Source organism: Mycteria americana, chromosome 15, assembly GCF_035582795.1.
Source record: "Mycteria americana isolate JAX WOST 10 ecotype Jacksonville Zoo and Gardens chromosome 15, USCA_MyAme_1.0, whole genome shotgun sequence".
NCBI lineage: Eukaryota > Metazoa > Chordata > Aves > Ciconiiformes > Ciconiidae > Mycteria > Mycteria americana.
The window spans coordinates 9,680,189-9,700,102 of NC_134379.1; the positions used below are offsets into that span (position 1 = coordinate 9,680,189).

A 19,914-nucleotide genomic window follows, 5' to 3' on the forward strand; every position below is an offset into this window, starting at 1 on the left:
TCACAGTGCTCCACTTTATTACTCAGGGAAACCCCTTTCTAAACATGCCACTGTGGGTGCTGGCAGTTTCTTTTCAGTGCTTTCTAGGTCACAAGTTTTCTTGCATGCCAGTGTGAGCAGATCTTAGGAAACCCTTGTTTTGATTTGTCTAGTTGCTGGTTTTGTTTTGTTTGTTTCTTTTTAATCCTGCAACACTATTTCAAAACCAAAGACTATTTCACCAGCGCATATTGTCACATCATGCAACGGTGGAAATTAGTTTTGCAGAAGGCAAGTTTGTGTGTATGTCCTAAGGAAACTCCTGTCAATGTTTTCAAGCAAGATGTCACCACTCATGTAGCAATACTTAAAGATCAGGCCTGCTTCTTTTTGCATGTAAGACAGGGAGTGCTTTCATGGCAATCCAAAGAAGGTGGTACTGCGTTTTAATTCTAGACTTGCTAGTTCTGGCAGCAGTGAGAATTTATCTTGAGGTACAAATATCAGCAGGGCTACCATGGTGGTTTTCTGCAGCTGAGTATTTAAATAGGGTCCAAATTGTGAAGCCGGTGTTTAATGGCTGGTGGGTGGCTGAGCTGAAGCCAGCTCGTTTGAAGCTTAGGGATCTGTGTGTGAACTGCAGTCACACCTTGGGGTTGCAGTCAAGATATAATCGCAGAGACCTCAGAATAAACTTCTCTCCACCTAATCTTTTCACATGTCTCTGAACAGACAGGTGTGTACACCACTCCTGTGTCTCCTTGATGCGTTATTTGAAGCAGGTTGAATATGGCTGCAGGCATGAGGAAGAGCCTGATGGTAGGAAGGTGGCTTGTGCCTTTAATGGCTAGGAGGCCAGGGCTTGGCTATCCCTGCTTAGCTACCTCCACCGGAGGGAGCTGGTCCTGGAAGAACCAGGGAGCGTAGCCTGGGAAGGAAAATGCCTTGACAAAGGAGGAGAGGTAGGCAGCAACAGGTAATGGAGGGAAAAAAAGTTGTCAGTACAGAGTCTGCTCTGGCTTTTTGGGAACGAAGAGAGTGTGTGAGTGTGGGTTCTCCTCCACCTCCTTTGAGGGTTCCCCAAAGATTGGTGCAAGTCCAGGGCTGCAGTGGGGCAGGAGAGAGGGTGCAGGGGGCACGCATGATTGCTGTCAGCGCCCAGCCTGCGTCGTGTGGAAAGCTGTGTGCTGGTTCCTTTCAAGCACTATAATTTTTCTGCATTAAAAGATATCTTTAAAAATACATGTGCTTTTTAAGTAAGTAGTTATGTTGGCCAATGGTATTGCAGCACACATGCAGAGTTTAAAGAATGTGTATTGGCATTACTGATGCAAGGCTTGGTGAGCTGAAAACCTGTGGCTTTGTTTCTGTAGCTTTGCGCTCGGTGCACAGGCTAACTCTATATTTTACACCTGCCTTGGGAGCACTTTGAGATCAAATCATGATGTTTTGTTTTGGCGAGTGGAAAATGGGGCTCTCCCAGGGAAGCTCTAATGTTTTTTTGCTTTGAAATGGTGATTTCATTGTGGCTTAGCTTATGAACGCTGTTTCTTACCTTGGCGACTTTATTCATGTATACAGGTAGCAGTAGTTAGGTGAAGAGCCCACGTTTGTTTTAAATATAAAGGATAACCAAGGCACTGTGCACACTAGATCTGCTATGGAGTAGTTCTGTACATGATGGTTAGCACACGAAACATCTGTACTAAGATGACCTTCTGTTCAGAGCATCTTTTTACCCCGTGTCAGATGACCTTCCAGTCCTGCAACTTTTGTTTTGTTGCAGCTCTGGTCAGGAACACAAAGCCTATCTAGGCAAGCAGCTTGCCTCATGTGTGATCTGTACCACCTCCCTCCCTGTTTGAAGCCTGAACCATGCACTTCCAGGAAAATTTGCCTTTCCCAAAGCATTTCCCCTAAATCAGAGATAATTTAGGCCATTAAATGTGGACCTGCATTCCAAAAGCCTCGGAATCAGGTCTTTTATATTCACTGTTTGTGAAATGGCCATTAAAAATGGCAACAGTACTCTGGATCCTGCACTAGACGCTAAAAACCCTCTGACACTGTGAGTGGATGAGGTCAGCCACATTCCTCTTCCCCATTTACTTGACATTCCCTCCCTACCTAACGCTCCACACCCAAAGACCTTTTATCCTCCAAATTGCTCTTAAAAGTCGTCTTCATGCCCAGTGCCCGCAAAAATCCGATAACTGCCTTGGTGTCTTTGTCAGGTACTTAGACACTAGCATGGCAGGCCTAGTAAAGTAACCTAGATAGGGCTGAAGTAACTAGTCATTCCTCTGTCTGGGTTTCCCAGTAAGTCCTGTCTCTGTGCCCATCTTGATCAGGACTCCTGGCTAGGTGCTGCCTGTGTTTCATCTCACTGGGTTCCAAGCTCTACATCAGCATTAACAGTGTCTGGTTCAGCTGGTAAGATACTTTGGAAGGTTGGCACCATGTTTCCTGTACGTTTGTTCAGTCCTGAAAATGCCGAATGCGCTTAAGAAATAATAGGTGATAGCACTAACGTGTGCCATGTAATCATGAAGACATCCCAAACGGCCTTAGCCCTGCAGAGAGGCTGTCTCAGGAAGAGTGGTGCCTGCTAGCTGCTCATGGCTGTTTTGAGATCCTCCTGGGACATAGGTATGAACTTTAATCCAAGAAAGGCTTTGTCAGCCATGTGTGGCAGCTTTCCGTTCTTGGATTGCATCAGGTGCTGTGAGAGACCTGGGAGCACATCCCTACAAGCAAGATGATCATTGTCCGGAGCCTGGCTCCAGCTATCTCTGCCTTCCCATCATCTAGAAGCAGAAGGGAAAGTCAAAAGCTCTATCATTTTCCTGTATTCTCCCCTGGTCTATCATTGCTTAATTGTATCCCTAAATCTTATTAAAGTTTGGGGTGAGTCATTGCCATGGTGAGGTGGAAACAGAGCTGAGCAAATTTAAGAGAGGAGGAGTGTCTTCCCACGTGAGCGTGCTGAGCAGAACTCCCACAGCAGAGAGAAACTCATATCTCTTCATAGATGTGTTGCATCATCTGCTTGCTGCTGCCTCTAATTTAATGCTCTGAATCCCATATCAAAACACCTGTAGTCCAAAGAGAATATAAAATAGACTTGGAGTAGGAAATTCATGCCAATTAGACATGCAGATCTCTCTTAATCATCTGAGACCTTCTTTCAAGCTCACACAGGACTTATAATTGTGGTTCTGTATTTTCCTGTTGCATTGACTATCCACAGAACCCGCTTCCCTCTCCACCACCAGAATAAAGTTGTAGGCTTAATCCAAGGTGTCTGCACTTCAGTGTCCTAAATGTGTTTCATTTGTGGCTACAGTAGTTCAAGCTTGTAAACACATTATGCTCTCTTGTGGAAAAAAGCACTGTAGAACTGTAAAGCCATTGTCACTGGACAGATAATTTCTTTGTCATGAACTGGAAGACCTCCTCTGCTTTGCTGTGTAGGCACCGTTATAATCCCTTGCACTTGCTGTTCTGGTTTCTGATGCAAATCAAAAAAATTTCTTCTTTCTGAGGCTATGTTTTCCATCACATCCCGGGCTCCTGCTCCTTGTAACTTTTGGTGGTTTAATGTGCCTTTCTGGCATGGCTGGGGATATGTTGCTGTAGGCAGGGCAGGCACCTTTCAGGGTGGTGGAGGGAGCTCTGGACGTGCGTGTGTATTCCGTCATGGGATGAGGAGCACAGAATCCCAGAGTAGTTGAGACTGGAAGGGACCTGTGGAGATAATCTAGTCCAACCCCCCTGCTCCGAGGATCTGCCTCCTCAGACAGCTTCAGTAAGGCAGGGCTACAGCTCTTAGTCTCCCTTTTCCCATCACTGAATCAGTCCCTTTGGTATTCTGTGGCAGGACAGTAGGTTGTGCCATTTTGCTTCTTGCACAGGTGAGATTCTGTTACTGGCTTGCTCTTGACCCTTCTGCACCTGCTAGTTTAGAAGGTGTGAATCCTGCTTGGTGATCACTTCAGCGCAGAGGTTTCTACCATGAAACCCACATCAGGGTGGTCTGTCTGCACTAGCTTCAGGGTAGATTTTTTTTTTCATCAGTTGCCATCCTACCTAGAGTGTTTGCCGGGAACAGTACAGTTGCAGTGTCCCTTACTACTTTGGTTTTCTTTGCAGACTTTAGGTAATATACTTGTAGCCTGTTTCACAGAGTTCAATTATTAAAATTAAAATCTATGATCATGTCAGTGGGAGTTGAAGCCTCATCCTGAAAGAAAGGTGGGTGCAAAACTTAGCCCTTTGTTACTGAAATAAAAGAAGCTGCAAGTTGATGGGCTGAACAGGAGCATGGCATCCAGCAGCAAGCCATTTGCCCATGGACCAGGAGGTGAATGGGCATCACTTTGACCACCCAGTGATGTACCTGCTCGGCTTAAGTCTGGTACTGAACGTGTCTGTAGAAGTAAGGAGAGCTTGGATCCCTCTGACTTGGCTTCTCCAGCTGGAGTGTCTGGGGCTCAGCTGCAGGGAGTGAGTAGGATATTTCATTTCTGTGCAGCACAACTGAGTGATGATAGGAGAGCGTAAGAAAACATTGTATTCGCTATTTCCTCCCTTCTTCCATGTTCTTGAGAATGTTGATGGGTATATCTTCTATAAAATTGGGATTATAGTAGCCACAAGTTGTTCTGACTTGCTGAGCTTCACCTGATGTGGGCAGTCTGGGACCAGCCAATAATAGAGCACAAACTGAAGGTGTTCAGAGCTGGTTAAGCTAAGTAAGGTTTCTAGGTCGGGTTGCAAGAGAACTGCCTTTTTGTGAAAGGGTGGGACACCAAGGGGAGTATGTAAGTCATCTAAACCACAGAGGGTTTTGCTAGGCAAATGCAACATTTATTTTTGTTCATCAGATATTGCCTGGATAATGATATCTCAGTTATTAATGGAGCAAATGAGGGAAGGACACCCAAGAAATGCCAGGGCACTCTGAAAATGGAGGTAAATCTGCCATCCAAGAGGAAGCGACAAGTTCCTTTTGGAATTATAGTAGACAGCAATGCTCCAAAGGAAAAGAAAGGCCAGGGGAAAACTGTGTCAGGCTGGATATAATCAGGCACTTAATACTTCAGCAAATTACGGAATCATAGAATAATCAAGGTTGGAAGCGACCTCTGGAGATCATCTAGTCCAAGCCCTCTGCTAAAAGCAGGGTCAACTAGAGCAGGTTGCTCAGGACCGTGTCCTACTGGCTTTTTAATATCTCCAGGGATGGGGAATCCACAACCTCTCTGGACAATCTGTTCCAGTGTTTGACCACCCTCACAGCAAAAAGGTTTTTTTCTTATGTTTAAATGGAATTTCCTGTGTTTCGGTTTGTGCCCTTTGCCTCTTTTCACTGGGCACCAGTGTGAAGAGCCTGGCTCTGTCTTCATTACCCCCTCTCCTATCAGGTATTGATACACATTGATAAGATTCACACTGTTCCGCACCCCGAGCCTTCTCTGCTCAGGACTAAACAGTCTGATAGAGAGAGTAAGGAAGGGGGGATTGTTGTAGGAGGTAAGAGTTTGAACTAATGTTACTGGGCAGGTATTGGTAGTCTAAAAGCCTGCCTGAACGCTGCCCTGAGTAAATGGTGACGTACAAGTAATATGGAATAGGACAAATGAGCTTTCTTGCTTTTTCCTTCCTTCTCTGTATCTTTTTTTCTTTTAGTACCTTTAATTTATGTCTGTTTTCTTGGCATTGTCCCAGATGTCTTCTGGGAATAGTTATCTCTGAGTCTTTTATCTCTTTGTGTTTGTCATTTAGTATGATTGTGGCAGTCCCAAAAGCTAAGATATTTATGGTGAGTGAGTTCAGGTTGGTGTTTAGTTGATTGCCGTGACCTGCAGTGATGAGCAGAATCACTTTGGATAAAGCCTCGGGTCAAATTTTGAACTGGAGGTGAACTTTTATAGATGTTCAGTATAGTTGGAGAATGGTGTTTCTCGTTTTTAAAAAAAGAAACTTGCATATCCTCAGTTTTGGGGAAGACAGTAGACTAAATAAGGAAGTCCCAGATATTAAGAGAGCAACTGTCTCTGTTCCAGACCCAAGAAGTCAGAGTGCAATTTTTTTAGACCATAGACAAACATTCAGGCCTACGGATCTGTACCTGACACAACTGGACCATCTACAGCTTGGCAAATGTGTGTCCCCCAAGATGAGTTGTAAAAGCTCTCTTGTGGGTTTTCTCTGTTGGCTAGTTGGTTACAAAGGCACGCCTGTTCGTATGTACCTGACATTACATGTATTTATATGTTCGATACCCAAGTGCTAAATCTAGCTGAATATGTAAATACTACAAAACCTGTTAATTTTGCTTATGCCAATTAATCTGTTGGGAGTTCAGGAAAGAGAGAAGGTTGGTTTTGGTTCTGCTTGTCGTTGCTTTAAAGCTAAGCATTTGGTCACTTAACCCACCTTTACTAAGCTATTTTAAATTTATTTTCTACATTTGTTTTGGAAATGAGAAACCCCCAGAACTAGTTAAATGTGAAAACTTCCATCATTGCTCCTATCGATGTGTCATATCTCCTCGCAACAGAGATTTGTTAAAACTTGTCTTGGATTCAATTTGTCTGTCTTATCGAACCATTTGAAGCACCTAAGGCGCAGAATCAGTTTCCCTATATTTCTGTAAAATGACAGAAGGGATCTGAATTCTGCAGAAAACAAACAAAAAGAAAACCCTGATCCTATTTAAGTAGAAAGCAAAGACCAGTTTCTCATGCATGAGGATTTCATTCCCAAACTCTTTGCATGATGTTGTGTTTACCTACCTCTGCTTTTATTGTAGTAGCCCAAAATTATTGAGTGTATGTGTACGCAAAAGAAGCCAATGTGCAAACTTCAGAAGTTATGTGTCTAAACTGCTGAAATTTGAAGCTTTGCTGACGCTTCACAAAAGGTTCGAGTTATATGCTTTTCAAAGGCTGAAGGCACTGAGTTTCTTCTCTCTGTTTTCCTTGCAGGTGTGTTACTAGACATCCAGCAGCACTTTGGAGTCAAAGACAGTGGGGCTGGCTTATTACAGACAGGTAAGAGTATTTGTTTTCTCACTGGTTTTTGTAACCTTCCTCTTCTCAGAAGGGTGCTTTCAGATTTCTTCAGTTATGGCCCTTGGGCACATTGGCTGTGAAATATACTCTTACTAGGAAGATGAGTGAACATGAGAGGTTTTTTTGGTTTTGATTTGCTGATGGGAGATTAGGGCTCAGAATGACTTGAGTGCAGAATGGGCCAAAAGCAAACAAACCTTATGATATTATTTATGACAACTAAATTCAAAGAGGAGACGGCTACTTCCCCTAGATCAGAAAACTCATGATAAACCAACAGCAGGATCCTGTTGTTCTCGCTTCTCTTTACTCTCTGTAGGTTGGTAATAAGCGTGATGTATGATGCCCTTCATGTGCTCTACAGAGAATGCTGAATGTACAGTAATTGGGAGTACAGTGTGGCATGAAAATGTAAAACTCATCAGGACAAGTACCTGAGGATGAAAACTGCAGGGAAGGCTAACAATCATTGCATTCATGGTAGCTCATGGATTAACAATATCCCTATGATTTTGGTGCTGTTAGCTTCAGACATTTCTCTCCTTGTATTTAAGGAAGAAGGATTATTGCAATTGTGATGTCCTTTTAATGTAGCAGACATTTTAATGTTGCAGATATCTGCAGGCAGAGCTGTACAACCCCAGGCCAAACCCAGCTTTTCTGACCTCTAGTCCTGAGGTGGTTTAGAGGAGTGCTTTTGTCAATGGGCTGGATTTGATGACATTGAGTAGCAGTCTCATGCAGTTATGACAGCACATTTGATCTTTATGGAAAGTTGAAAGCACTAGCCAGAGACCAAATGCAGTATTTTAAGGAGCGAAATGGTCTGGTTGGAAACTTCCTACAGAATTATTAGTTGGAGACATAGATTTGTGGTGCTGTGGTTGTCTTGTCATTGTCATCTGTCTGAGGGAACCACACTGGAACAATTACATCTCTGAAAAAATTAGAATTCAATTAGGATTAGAAATAGTGTGCCAGAAAGACCTTTTTTCCCCATGCTTTTTTTCTTATGCTATCACAGTGGATACCAAATGCTCATCAGGAGCTTGTCTGTGAAACTGTAGCTAACAATAAAGTGTGTAAAATCATTCATTCTTTATGATCACACTAGAGGTGAGAATGTTCTGGAGCTCTGTCAGTTGGCCTTTGATTTCAAACTATGTGAACCGCTGCAGTACCTCCTCCTTTTTATTTTCTGCAACCCATGGCACCACGGGGTCCTCATCTGTGGTTATAGCTGCTTGGTAATGTTGCAACACAAACAATTAATAACCATTTGTATTAGGGCTTTAAAAATGCTCTCCTTGTGGGATGGCAGAGTTCAGCTAAGCTGATGTGTGCAGCACGTGTCCAGAACAGAAGGCCTGAGCTTTACAAGTGTTACTGATTATAAGTAGCATCAATCAGTTATGCCCAAAGCGGCACTGGCTGTCCGTCAGGCTCTTTTCTACAGCAATTATTTGTATTTATTTATTGTACTCAGAGGAACAGGTCCTCAATGTATCATTAGACACAAAGTGCCTTCAAGAAAATATTCTGGTCGAAAACGACACTTGCCAAAGCATATATTTAATCTTCATTCCCCTCAGTGGATGAAGTCCTCCTGCAGATGATTTGCTGACAGCAAGTAAGAGCTAAGCTCCAACAGGGCATTTGATTTGTTAATTGCAAGAAATGTTATTTATTTCTCTAGCAAACATACAGGGCATCTGAAAACAGCATCACTGACAATATTGCAAGATTGCTGCTGTTTCAAGAGTTTTGTAACTGATAACTGTTGCTTTAAGAAAAGCGACATTTTCTCTTGGTTTTTTTGCTGATCTGAAAACTGAGGGCTTGACTTTGCCCCTGCAATGTAGCTAATAGTGTATTAATCACAGTGCCATCAGAGGAAAAGAGTCCTCACAAAATAAAACACCATTTCACGTAAGTAAGGGTAGGGGCACATAACTGAAAACTTATTAAATGTATTACTTCAGCTTCACAAGTTTGTGTGTTGGCAGCTGGCCCACGTACCCTTAACCCTGGTGAAATAAAACACGCTGGCCTAAACCATCGTAAACACTACTTTTAATCTTTTATCTGTTCTCTAAGTCTGACCTCTCTAGATGTGTAAATTGGGGAAAATGCATGCAGAGTGTAAAAGCATTTGACCAAGGTTGCAGAGGAAGTCTGTAGGAGAACTGGGGCCAGGACTGATGTCTCCCAGACCTCTGCCTTAACCTTGAACAGTTCTTTTGCAAGCAGAGAGACAGAAATATCATCTTATTCCCAGGAGATGGTCCTGCTAACAAATTGAGTGATGTGAGACGAAAGGCTGCTCATCCTGAATATGTCCTCTGAATAAAGAGTGGATTAGTCCTCACGTTGTTAATCCTGCATCTAAATGAGTCCTAAATTAATTTACAATGTTAATGAGGGGGAGTGAAATGTAGTATTCACTGGCAGTTCATATCACTCATCAAACAGGCTTTAAAAAATAAAAAAGAAAATCCTTTTAACTGAGAAACAAGGCTGCACACAGTTTTAGGAAGAGACAGTACTGAAAACTCAAACAGCAAGGGAAAAAGAAATCCACCAAAGGCAATGTATGACCCTGCATTCATACCATAACCCATTCTTTGCAGGCACAGCCGGTCTCATAGCTCTCTCACTCCAAACGTTCAAAAGCCAATTTGTACAATCTCAGCTTCTGCTGCTCTCTGGAAAGCAAAGGTGACTGGTTTCTTAGGAGTTGCAAAGACAGAATTTTAATTTTTGTCTTCTTTTATATTAATCCCAAGGTACAAGCTGCTCTTTGCCTAAGAGATATAATGAAAACTGGTTAGAGGGGCACTGTAACTCCTGTACAGAAAAATCACAGGGACACTCCAGCCTCATCCATAATGGAAAGGAGCAGAACGTGGTAGTCTCTGTAGCAAGGATCCTGTGACAGCAAAGGACACGCTGACAGATGGATTGCAATTGCTGCTTGCTCAGTAGCATTGTAGAGTAACAGGCATATAACTATGTTGATTCCAGAGCCTCAGTTATCTCTTGATGATGCTATAATTCTGTGCTGATCTTCCTTTTCAGAGCACTACATATGCAGTTACATAAATATTAGTTAAGTTCACTTAACTCTCCTACAGGTCTGCATCCAAGCTTTCTTGTGCTTTTCATTTCTTACTGGTTGCCTTTCCCAGCTGGAGAAAGGATAATGCTGGCTGATCTCAAAAGGTGATAGAGCATCTCCTTGCCTACTCAAGCTGTACAGCTATAGTCAGTCAATACATTTATAAGCCAAACCACACAAAAAGTCTTTCCCATGTGTGGAGTTAGGTAGGAGCAGCAATTTGGACTCACCAAAACTACAGGCCTCTAAAAACACAAAGACTGAGAGGGTGGACCACTGAATTTTTAGGATTGCTTCAAAATAGTGTTATCCTACCATATATACTTAGACCACAGGAGTAGTGCCCCAGTGCTGTACTCTGGTTTTCACTAGATTTTTTCCCCTTCTTTCTTCAATTTTTGTGCTTTATTGCTCTGTCTGCTTTCCTTGCCCTAGGATTTATTTTGCTTTTGTGTCCCTTGCCAGTGTCTATTTAGCACACCAGAGCTCTAACAATAATAGTGCCTGGCTCTCAATACAGTTTGTCTTCTGTAGATCTCAGGATGTTTTATATAGGGAGGGATAATGAGGCTTGCCCTTTTCTACAGATGAGGAAACCAAGAAAGCCAGATGGGAGAAATGACCTCCCCAAAGTCACACAGCAGGTCTGAGGCAGAGCCAGAATGAGAACTGCGGTCCAGTTCCTGAATACGCAGCATTCAACCAGGTTAATGCTTAGACCCAGAGATTTGGTCCTTGTTAATGGGCACCTTAATCTTCTCACCTAGGCAGCTCAAGCTCACAGGAAAGCACATAAAACAGTGGGCACTTCTGCAAGCAGAAACTGTGAGGCATCAAATGGAGGGTATGGCAAGGAGTCCATTGAAATGCAGAGGGGAGAAAAACTGCCTGTCTTCAGAAAGAGCATAGGGATGTCATTAGAGGAAACCCTGGTAACCAGAAGTTTATACCGTAAGGTCAGAACGTAAGGAAGTGAGAGATCTGGAAAGACTCGTTAAAGGTGAATAATCATAGATAACTGGGGCTCTGAAAGAACTTGTCTCTTCTCACGTGGAGAGAGATGGGCATTCTCCCAAATGCCTTTCAGCCCCTGGCTTCCCAGGAAGCCTAGCAATGCTAGGTACTTTCTTAAGGCTCATTTTTCCTCTACGGGTCAATTCCAACTAAAACCTCTCTTCATTTGAAAAGTGAAACCTTTACCTACCTGAGTTCTCCTACCTCTTGAGCTGACCTAGTGTAACCTTGCATTAGATTGCAACCTTGCAAATATGTTAGCAGCTCTGGTGTGCTCTGATTGTACCAACCGAGCTATAAGCATGTGCAGTGAGTAGGGGACTTGAAATAGTGGAGTGCAATGATGGGATAAATCAGACTTGCAAATTGAAGGTTTTTCTTTCAACTCCCTTTGACTCCCATCTTCTTGTCATTGGCTTATGATGACAGCCTGTACTGCTCTAACATTTTTTACTTATTCCACACAGAGACCACCTCCTCTGGGTGCTAACCTTGAATACGTGTATGTTACATGAGTTGCAGGTGCCGCATGTTTCTTTTCTACCATCTGCTTCTACCTGAATAGATACTGTCCTGCTCTTCATCTGTGCTATGCATAACTATATCAAATCTTCATCTTTCACTTCCCACTGCACCTGCTTAACTGTTCTTCTTGCTAGAACAGAGGAACTCATATTCTGGACACTTTCCTGCTTTCTATTTAAAATTCATGGGCTTTCCTTTTGAGTGAATGACTTCTTACACCAGAGCACCTCCCAAGGCCCTGGTATCTCAGGTGTCCAATCCAGAAGGCAAGACAGAATGCTTTGTAGTTGCTCTTCATGCAATGGTTTGGACCACCATGTCCTTCCCAGAGCAGGTCATGCCACTGTCATCTTCCCTTCCCCCAGCCATGCTAAGCATTCTTAAACCCAGGTTACTTCTCTGGCAATCTGGGGCTCTGAATGCCAGGACGAGGTGGAGCTCTCTTTCTGCCAGAAGGAGATCCTCTAAGTCATATCAACAGCGAGCAAAATGTTTTTCCCCATTTCCCCCTCCATACCTGATTTTATATCATTTTTTCTGAACTTCTGCAGCCTTCTGTAGCATGCTGCTGATCTAGGGATTAAACAGGTTGTATAGCACAGCTCCAGTTTAAGCAATAAAGATGAAAAAGCAGGGCTCTGCATTTACTGTGCCTCGATTAATGTTGTGAGAAGGATAGGTCTTTTACTTATCAAGGTAGAGTAAGCTGAGATAGTCCAGAGCCTGATTATTTCCTGCATAAGTCCTTTACAAGTTCCGACAGTCCTGCGTGCAAGAACGGTACCTGATACACTAAGAAGTCATGGCAATCTGAGGGTCTGATTCATGAAGCCTATTTGGCAATCCCTCTGCAACCAAGAATGAAAATATTTTCTCGAATCAGTGAGCAGGTTATAGGAAAATATGTTTGTGCCCTAGCCCAGTCCCCCGTACACCAAGGAGCAAACTATAAAAATGCTGTTTACAATGTGCGCTCTCACTGGACAGCTCTAGATTGCAAAGTAAATAATCTTTGGTGGGGGAGAAGGGGCAGGGAAGGGAGGGGAAGATGTCCTTGCCTCCTGCTTGAGAGGAGGTAAATGCTTGAGCCCGTGTTGCACTTCGTCTTTTTGTTGTACGTGTCAGCAAATGAGTGCAGGCTACTAGAACAGGAAAACTCTCCAGGCTGGCTTGTCTTCATTAACATCTTGATTTTATGATACTGCATGGCCACTAACGCAATGCAACAATTCATTTTCCCATCCTGTCTTCCTGCTTTGCAGAAGGGAGGTTTGTCCTAGCTATTGCCCTGTCAGACAGGGCAGCTACTTGGGCTGGTTGTTGCAAGAGAAACTTGCACTTGTGCTGCCTGTGGCATGTCTGTTCTGTAAGTACATATTGGCCTATTTTCCCTTAGGCTGTAGTTCAAGCACCTCTTGCCAAGGTTGTGTTCACTTCTGTAATTTATTATAATAATGAGGGGAAAGATTTCCCACAGATTTTAGAGAAGTAGTTATCATTCCACCCAAAGCCTTAACAGTTTTTAACGTAGCCTGTCCATCTCCCCCTACACATGTTCCTCAAACCTCAGAATTTCATTCAAGCTCTTTATAGTGGAAGATGGAATTTTTGTTGGTATTGTGTAATTCTTTTAAACAACAACTTCCTCTTAATACCAGCTATGCAATCTCACGTAGCAGGCATCTGCACTGTATTGTGCGTTTCATGCACAAATAGTTCAGAAGGGCTAGTCTTGCCGCCTTTGCTTTTTTCATTAACACGATGTTTGGAATTTTGAAAGAGGGAGATGAACGTTTGAGTTGCATTAACAGCTATTTTAATGCTGTTATTAGACGTCTAATGGCTACCAGTTGCTGGAAGAGAGGTGTGTACTTATATTCAATACCTCATGAGTAGCTAGCTTTTTTCCCTCCCCCTCTGCAGTGACACTAAAAGCCTTTGGTAGTAAGTAGAAAACCTGCTTAGCTTTAATTCTTGCTTTTCACTGAGCCTGTAAGTTTAATTTGCAAGTGTGGTGACCAGAGGAGTGTTTGTAGATGGTCTAAATCAGAAGGAGCCCTGTGTTTCTTCTCTATACCCTGATCTAGGTTTGTGCATACAGTTGCTACTGAAACCTCTTGGGCCCAATTTAAAGATGAGCGTTAGCCCAGAGGGGAAGATTTTTTGCCTTGACTTTAAGGGAAGTTGGATCAAGGTCTTCTATGAACTGGAAGTGAGAAAATAGAACTAACTTTTATAGTACATTTTGTATATTTAATATGCTTCATCCCAGGGGAGCCGTAAGTGTTCTCTCTTAAAAGATTTATTTTAACGTTGTTTTGATTTTGTCTTGCCTCCCACACCTGAAGAACTCTCATTTTCTTAGAGCACAAACCTACAGTTCTGCAGGGCAACATACTGTGTTGTGAAAAATGTACGCAGCTATATTCATACAGGGATCTGAGATCAGGTGATAAAAAGAGGTCAGGCTTGGTCTGTGCCCGCTGGGAGATTTCCAAGTTAATATAGTATAGTTGGAAGTATTGCTGTTGGAGGAGGTGTTTGATTTGAGAGAGAAAGAGATCATTTGGATAAACCAAGTAGTCTTGACAGAGTGTGAAGGAGCTCTGGAGCACTGAAGGTACTGTCTTGCAATGAGCACTGATGTTAGTTGTTGTAATACAGCAGGCATCTAGTAGACTCTGGAAGTACCAGGGTGTTTTTGTAGTAGTGGGAATGTTGGGGTCCTAGACCAGTCCATGTGATCATTTTGCTTCTCTAATGTCCTGTCTTGAGTTCCAGGTGGCTTTTCCTCCAAACCAGCGCTTCTCAAACCTTTTGGGCTGAGTACTAGACCACTCCGCATCCTTACAATCGAATTTTTATTGCGATTTATCATCAGACGACTATAAAAATAATATTGCTGTGTGGCTGGCTGCAAAGAACTTGCTGTTACCTTGTGGAACACGATTTTGGGAACTATAGCCTTTAACTGTTATAAACTGCCGAAACAGGTGGTGTTTTCCAGGCAGAAGCAACTACATTTCAGTACGGGCTGCAGTGATTCCCGTGTATGGACCCATACACACTTGAGGAGGAGTGACTCATTGGTAGACACATATACCTGGCTTTGAAAATGAATTCCAGGGCATCGGTTACATAAAAAGTGAACATTCCTCATGGTATTTGGTAGTGTTACCAGCCTGCAGAACTAGATTCCAATTAACACAAGTAAGTCTGAATTGCAAGAATGGTGTATTGTTGCACCAATTCAAAAGAAATCTCCCAGTGCGCTCCCCTTACCCCCAATACGTGCACATATTCCAGGATTTTTCCTGTATGCTGATGTAAGGTTATACAGCAAAGACCAATTTTCTGCTTAGATTATGCAGGGAACCTCTTTTTGGAGGGAAAGTATTACTGTCCGCTACTTACCCCAATTCAAAGTTAGTTCTCACAAAAAATGTAAATGTACATAAACTTTTTTTGCTAAAACTCTCTTCAGTTGTTTTCAAGTTTTAGTCAAATGACTGAGGATGGCTTAGGTTTTTAAATCTCAGATGAAAAACAAAGAGTTATTTGATGGGATGAATAGTAGGAGGAGGGGTTCACGCACATTCTTGTGTTCTTTGCTGCTGCGAGCACGGAAGTGCTTTGGTTGTCAGTGGAAAGGATGTTTCCAGGGAAAGTTCAGTTCTGACCTCTCTTATTCCCCCACTCAGTTATACATCGGGTTATTCCTAATTAAACATTTGGACAGTTTTTACCATTTCCTCCTTCCAACCTTTTCATCCACTAATGTTTACAGAAGCAAGATTTATTTTACATATTCTCCTACTGCATCATTCTCCTTGCTCTTTGTAGATGAGCTGCATTGGAGATGTGGCAACTATAATTTATTCTCTTGTGGGACAGTAGTGTTGAACTGAGAACGTTAATAGTAATATACCTTTCCTGCGAAGAGTTGCCTTAAAGAAATAAGAAGTTAGAGTAACTTTCACTTGCTTCTTTGGAACTGAACTAATTTTAAATGGATGGTTACAATAAATTACTATTGGGGTAGACTTGGAAGTGAATTAGGGAGGCAGTACAGGTAAAGCAAACGAGCTTTGATTTCTTTTTACAATTCTGCTGATGGCACTGGCCAAGGTGCTCTCTTCTCTGGGTCTTTTTCCTCTTCCCTTTCTTCTCTCTGGATCATCAGTTTGTAGAGGCAAGGCGATCACCTACCCTGTAAGCCTGTCAGGAAACGCTTGTTAAAGCTGACCTTGTTAAGAGTTTTGGCTGAGTGAAATTTTCAGGACAGGGTTTGTCTGTCTGGTGTTTTTGGGGGCGTTTGTTTTGTTTTGTTTTATTTTGTTTTCCTTGAAGGATGTTTGAAATATGCTCCAAATTCTTTATTTTTAATTCCACCTTAATCACAGTTACTGGTTTTATTCTTGCCTTTACTCACCCTGGGATTTGAGTGGTCCTGGTCACCAAGGCAATTGATGGTGTTAGCTGTCAGCTCCGTGCTTGTCTATTCAGCACCCTGTGGTTTTGTCCAACCTACCTGGCAATATAAATAACAATAAAAGTGCCTAAGTGCCCTTGGCCACACCTTTTGAGCACTAGAAATCATTGACAAATTCTGACAAAGAAAGGTACTATTTAATGAGAGCCTTTGTGACTAAAATGAGTCATGTAAGAAAGATGGGCAAGTTAAAGAATAACTTTGCCACAGGGAAAAAAAAAAAAAGTTTTTTTCTGCTTGCTCTGGAATGTGCAGGGTGCTTTAGAGATCCATGTGTCATTGAACTGAGTTGCATTCAATTTAAGCATATGGGCTGTTTTTAAAAGCAGCCTTCCATTTTACAGGTGTAGTTTAGGATATATAAATGCTTAACTTACTAATTGTGCCTGCAAATCAAAGTAGTTAAGTGGCACAAATTGCACCAGCAAAAATGTTTCCAGGGTAAATTGCAAGCTCAAAATTAGTGATTGAGTTGAGGATCCTTTAAAAACTTGATACTAAAAATAAATTTTAGTTCAGAAGGGCTAATGTAAAGAGTTATTATGGTGAGAACCATGCAAGTGTTTGACTAGATAAATCCACCTCCTTTATCAATCTTCTTGAAGGTAAAATTACAGAACAGGAACATGAAAATGTCTCATAATTTTTGCTGGTTTGGTTCTCCCTCCCCCATTTTGTTTTTAAATTGACATCTTTCACTGTCAAGATGCTGCCCATATGATGTCCCCCAAGCAGGCGTTCACGGGAACACTGCTGGAATATATAAATCTAAGGTACTACTACATTGCTATAGCTCACAGTGCTGAAACTGTCATCAGCTACGTGGTTGCTTTTGCTTAGTCATGCCGGCCTAGAAAGAGGATCTATCTCTGAGGGTTATTTTTTTGCATTTCTTATAACATGTGATGAGATCTTCTTATAAAGAAACCTACTTCTTCAAGATGTTTAGCTTCCCTAGTATCTGTCGCGCTCTGTCAAAACACCAGCCTTGCAAGTTGGCTATTACGCTGAAGGTACTTGGATTTGTTGGCTACAGAGCGACTGTCAAGGGACAGACGTTTTAGATGTGGATACAATAATAAGTGGAATCTAGTAGAGGAGTGCTCTGCTCTGGCTCTTGTGCTGTCCGGTGTCCTGGGCACAGAGGTCATTAGTGTGTTCTTCACAAGGGACATTCAGGTTTGGGTACGGGAAGTGAAACAGAGTTCAGCATGCTTTGGAAACACAACCTCCCAACTCCTCACAAGATCAGTGAGGCTAAATCCACAAACGTCTGTCTAACCTGCTGATGGGTGAGGTCTTTATGCTCCATTGCGGTGTGGGTCTGCGCAGTACCTGCACTGAGAGGTGCAGGTGGTTTCATTTCTGTTTAACCCATCCAGAGCCTTCAGTTACTGCCAGCTTTTTGGCTAACATAGCAATCATGCTGCGTGCTAACTGCTTTGAAACCCATGGATGTAATAATATGGCAGCAAGTATGATACAAAATGTGTCATTGGGGGGGAGGGGGGGAGGTGGGAAGACAAAGAGAAAATATTAAAAGAAGATGTCTCTGGAAAAAAATGCGGAGAGAGAGAGAACAGATTTTCCTGAAAAGCAAGTTGTCCAAAGTTGCCCTTGTTCTCACTGAGGATGTTTTATGGCAGCAAGGGTAATAATACAGGATATTATACAATGGGTGTTGAATTTTCACTAAAAGCTCCCCAGTGAGATATTCCTACCAGCTGCTAATGTTATACCTTCCAATGACTTGGACAATACAGTATATGACACACTGAGCTGAGAAAATCTTTGCATTGCATATAAAAGACGTGATTTTTTCTTGTTTGTACTTATTGAACTTGTTCTTTATGGATTCGTAGTCCAGAAACTAGACTCCTTTGTCTGATCACCAGACAAATAAACTGCTGGCAATGCCATGACAAGTTTTCCCCCAAGGTTCAGTTTTTGGCTGTGTAGGACTGCTAATAATGAAGCTCAGCTGACATCTTGGGACATGCATGATGGTGCTCTAGAGAAGGGAATGGAATAGGTGCTGAACACAAACTGACTTCACATGGGCCACTGGTCAGTCATCAGTCTCACCTTCTACATATTTAGGCGTGAATAAAATGGGCTTTTTTAATACATTAACAATCCCTGGATTCACCAAATATTGTCTTTCCTTTTTTCCATTAATGTAATTGATGATGCATGAAAGCATTGCGTTTGCAAACCTTGCGCATTGCAGTATTCATTTCAGTATGTTGTTTTCCAGTAGTACTCACTCTACCAGAAAGATACTAGTCAAAATAAATTTAAAACGAGGGATTATTTAAAACAGGGTCCAGTCATGCACCATGGCTATTGAAACTATTAACCTTGGATCTTTTACAGAGGTCATGTTCTTTTATCCACAGATGCAAGTTTAGTTGCAAAGCTCACTCCTGGAGCTGCAGTTCAACTTGGTATTAAAGTGTTTTTGCAAGTCAGGGACGACACTTTGGAAATTCATGTGGGTGATAATCTTAGAAATAACAACTGTAAGACAGACAGAGACCCGATTCATTCTCCGGTGTAGTTATGATCCTTTTCCTTTTACAAACCGTGGCAAATTAAACATTGGGATACGTTAGTATTTCAACAATTTCCTTAAATGAATTTATCGCTTTTTGAAGGCCGCCCAGCCGCTCTGAAACACTTGCTCTTTGTCCAAATTGCCATTTATAACAGCAAGAGGCAAGAGCATTTCTAAATACTGCCAGCAAAATTGAATCAGCGAATAATTTCTGTCGAATAGCACCAGCCACTTACAATTGTGAGAGGCTTCCTTACATATTCTGTGATCCCTCTTCATTGTAGGATGCAGACTGCTTGTCATTGTAGGTGTTTATTTGTGGCCTGCTGTTTGTTCAGCTCTCTTGTCCTACTCGTCAATATGTAATTGCAAATTGCAGGCAACAGCAGTGTTTCTTTGTGTTTACTTTGTGGTACAAAAGCCTATTGAAATCTTGCTGGCATTTGGAAAAGTAGGTGGATAAGCCTGTACCCTGGCAGAGAGTTGTTTAAGTGCTGACGGGCATTGTGTGGAACTGGATAGGAAGGGGGAAGTATTTATGACCCCTATCCTGTGCTCAGACCACTGCTGCTTAAATGATGATGAGACTCCCTCTAAAGCGTGCCGGACACTCAAAGCTGTGGCAGTTGAGGGTATTCTGATGCCGTAAGATCACGTTCCTAATGCCTCTGGCTCGTGCGTGGATCGTGTTAGGATGGTGGGGTTTGGTGGTTGTCTGCAAAGCCTGTCTCTTGTAGTTTAGATGCCCGTCCCCAAGAGAAGCATAGGTGGAGTTACCTGATGGACTTTAAGAGAAAGCAGCGTGGTAACTGCTGAGGGGCTAGAGCCTTGTTTTCTGCCAAAGGTAGATCCTGCTCTCTGGTAGATCCAGAGTCTCCCTGACCCGCACTGTACTGTTAACCAGCCATGGCTAGTGGTTCAGCATTTTACTTCCTGGCCCTTGCAGCTAGTGGTGAATTGTTTTTGTCTAAACACACAGTGTCTGTGACTGTGCAAGTGTAATGACTGGGGTAATAAAACAAATAAGAATTAGTTCAGGGTACAAGGTAAGTGAGAGCACAAATGGTTCCTTCCTTGCCTTTTAGAGAATTCGTGACTCATAATGAAACTAGACAGCAAGTGCATTTACACACACGATGCTCTTGGCCAC

General features: G+C 42.5%; 1 protein-coding gene across 2 annotated transcripts in view; it reads left to right on the plus strand.

The window, feature by feature from the left end:
- LOC142417408 (sphingosine-1-phosphate transporter SPNS2-like) overlaps nucleotides 1-19,914 on the plus strand; it is a 142,971-nt gene that overhangs the window by 31,276 nt on the left and 91,781 nt on the right. For both annotated transcript variants that reach the window (XM_075518070.1, XM_075518071.1), the window contains exon 2: nucleotides 6,972-7,037. In XM_075518070.1, coding sequence (XP_075374185.1) covers nucleotides 6,972-7,037 — 66 coding nt within the window. The remainder of the gene's footprint in view (nucleotides 1-6,971; nucleotides 7,038-19,914) is intronic.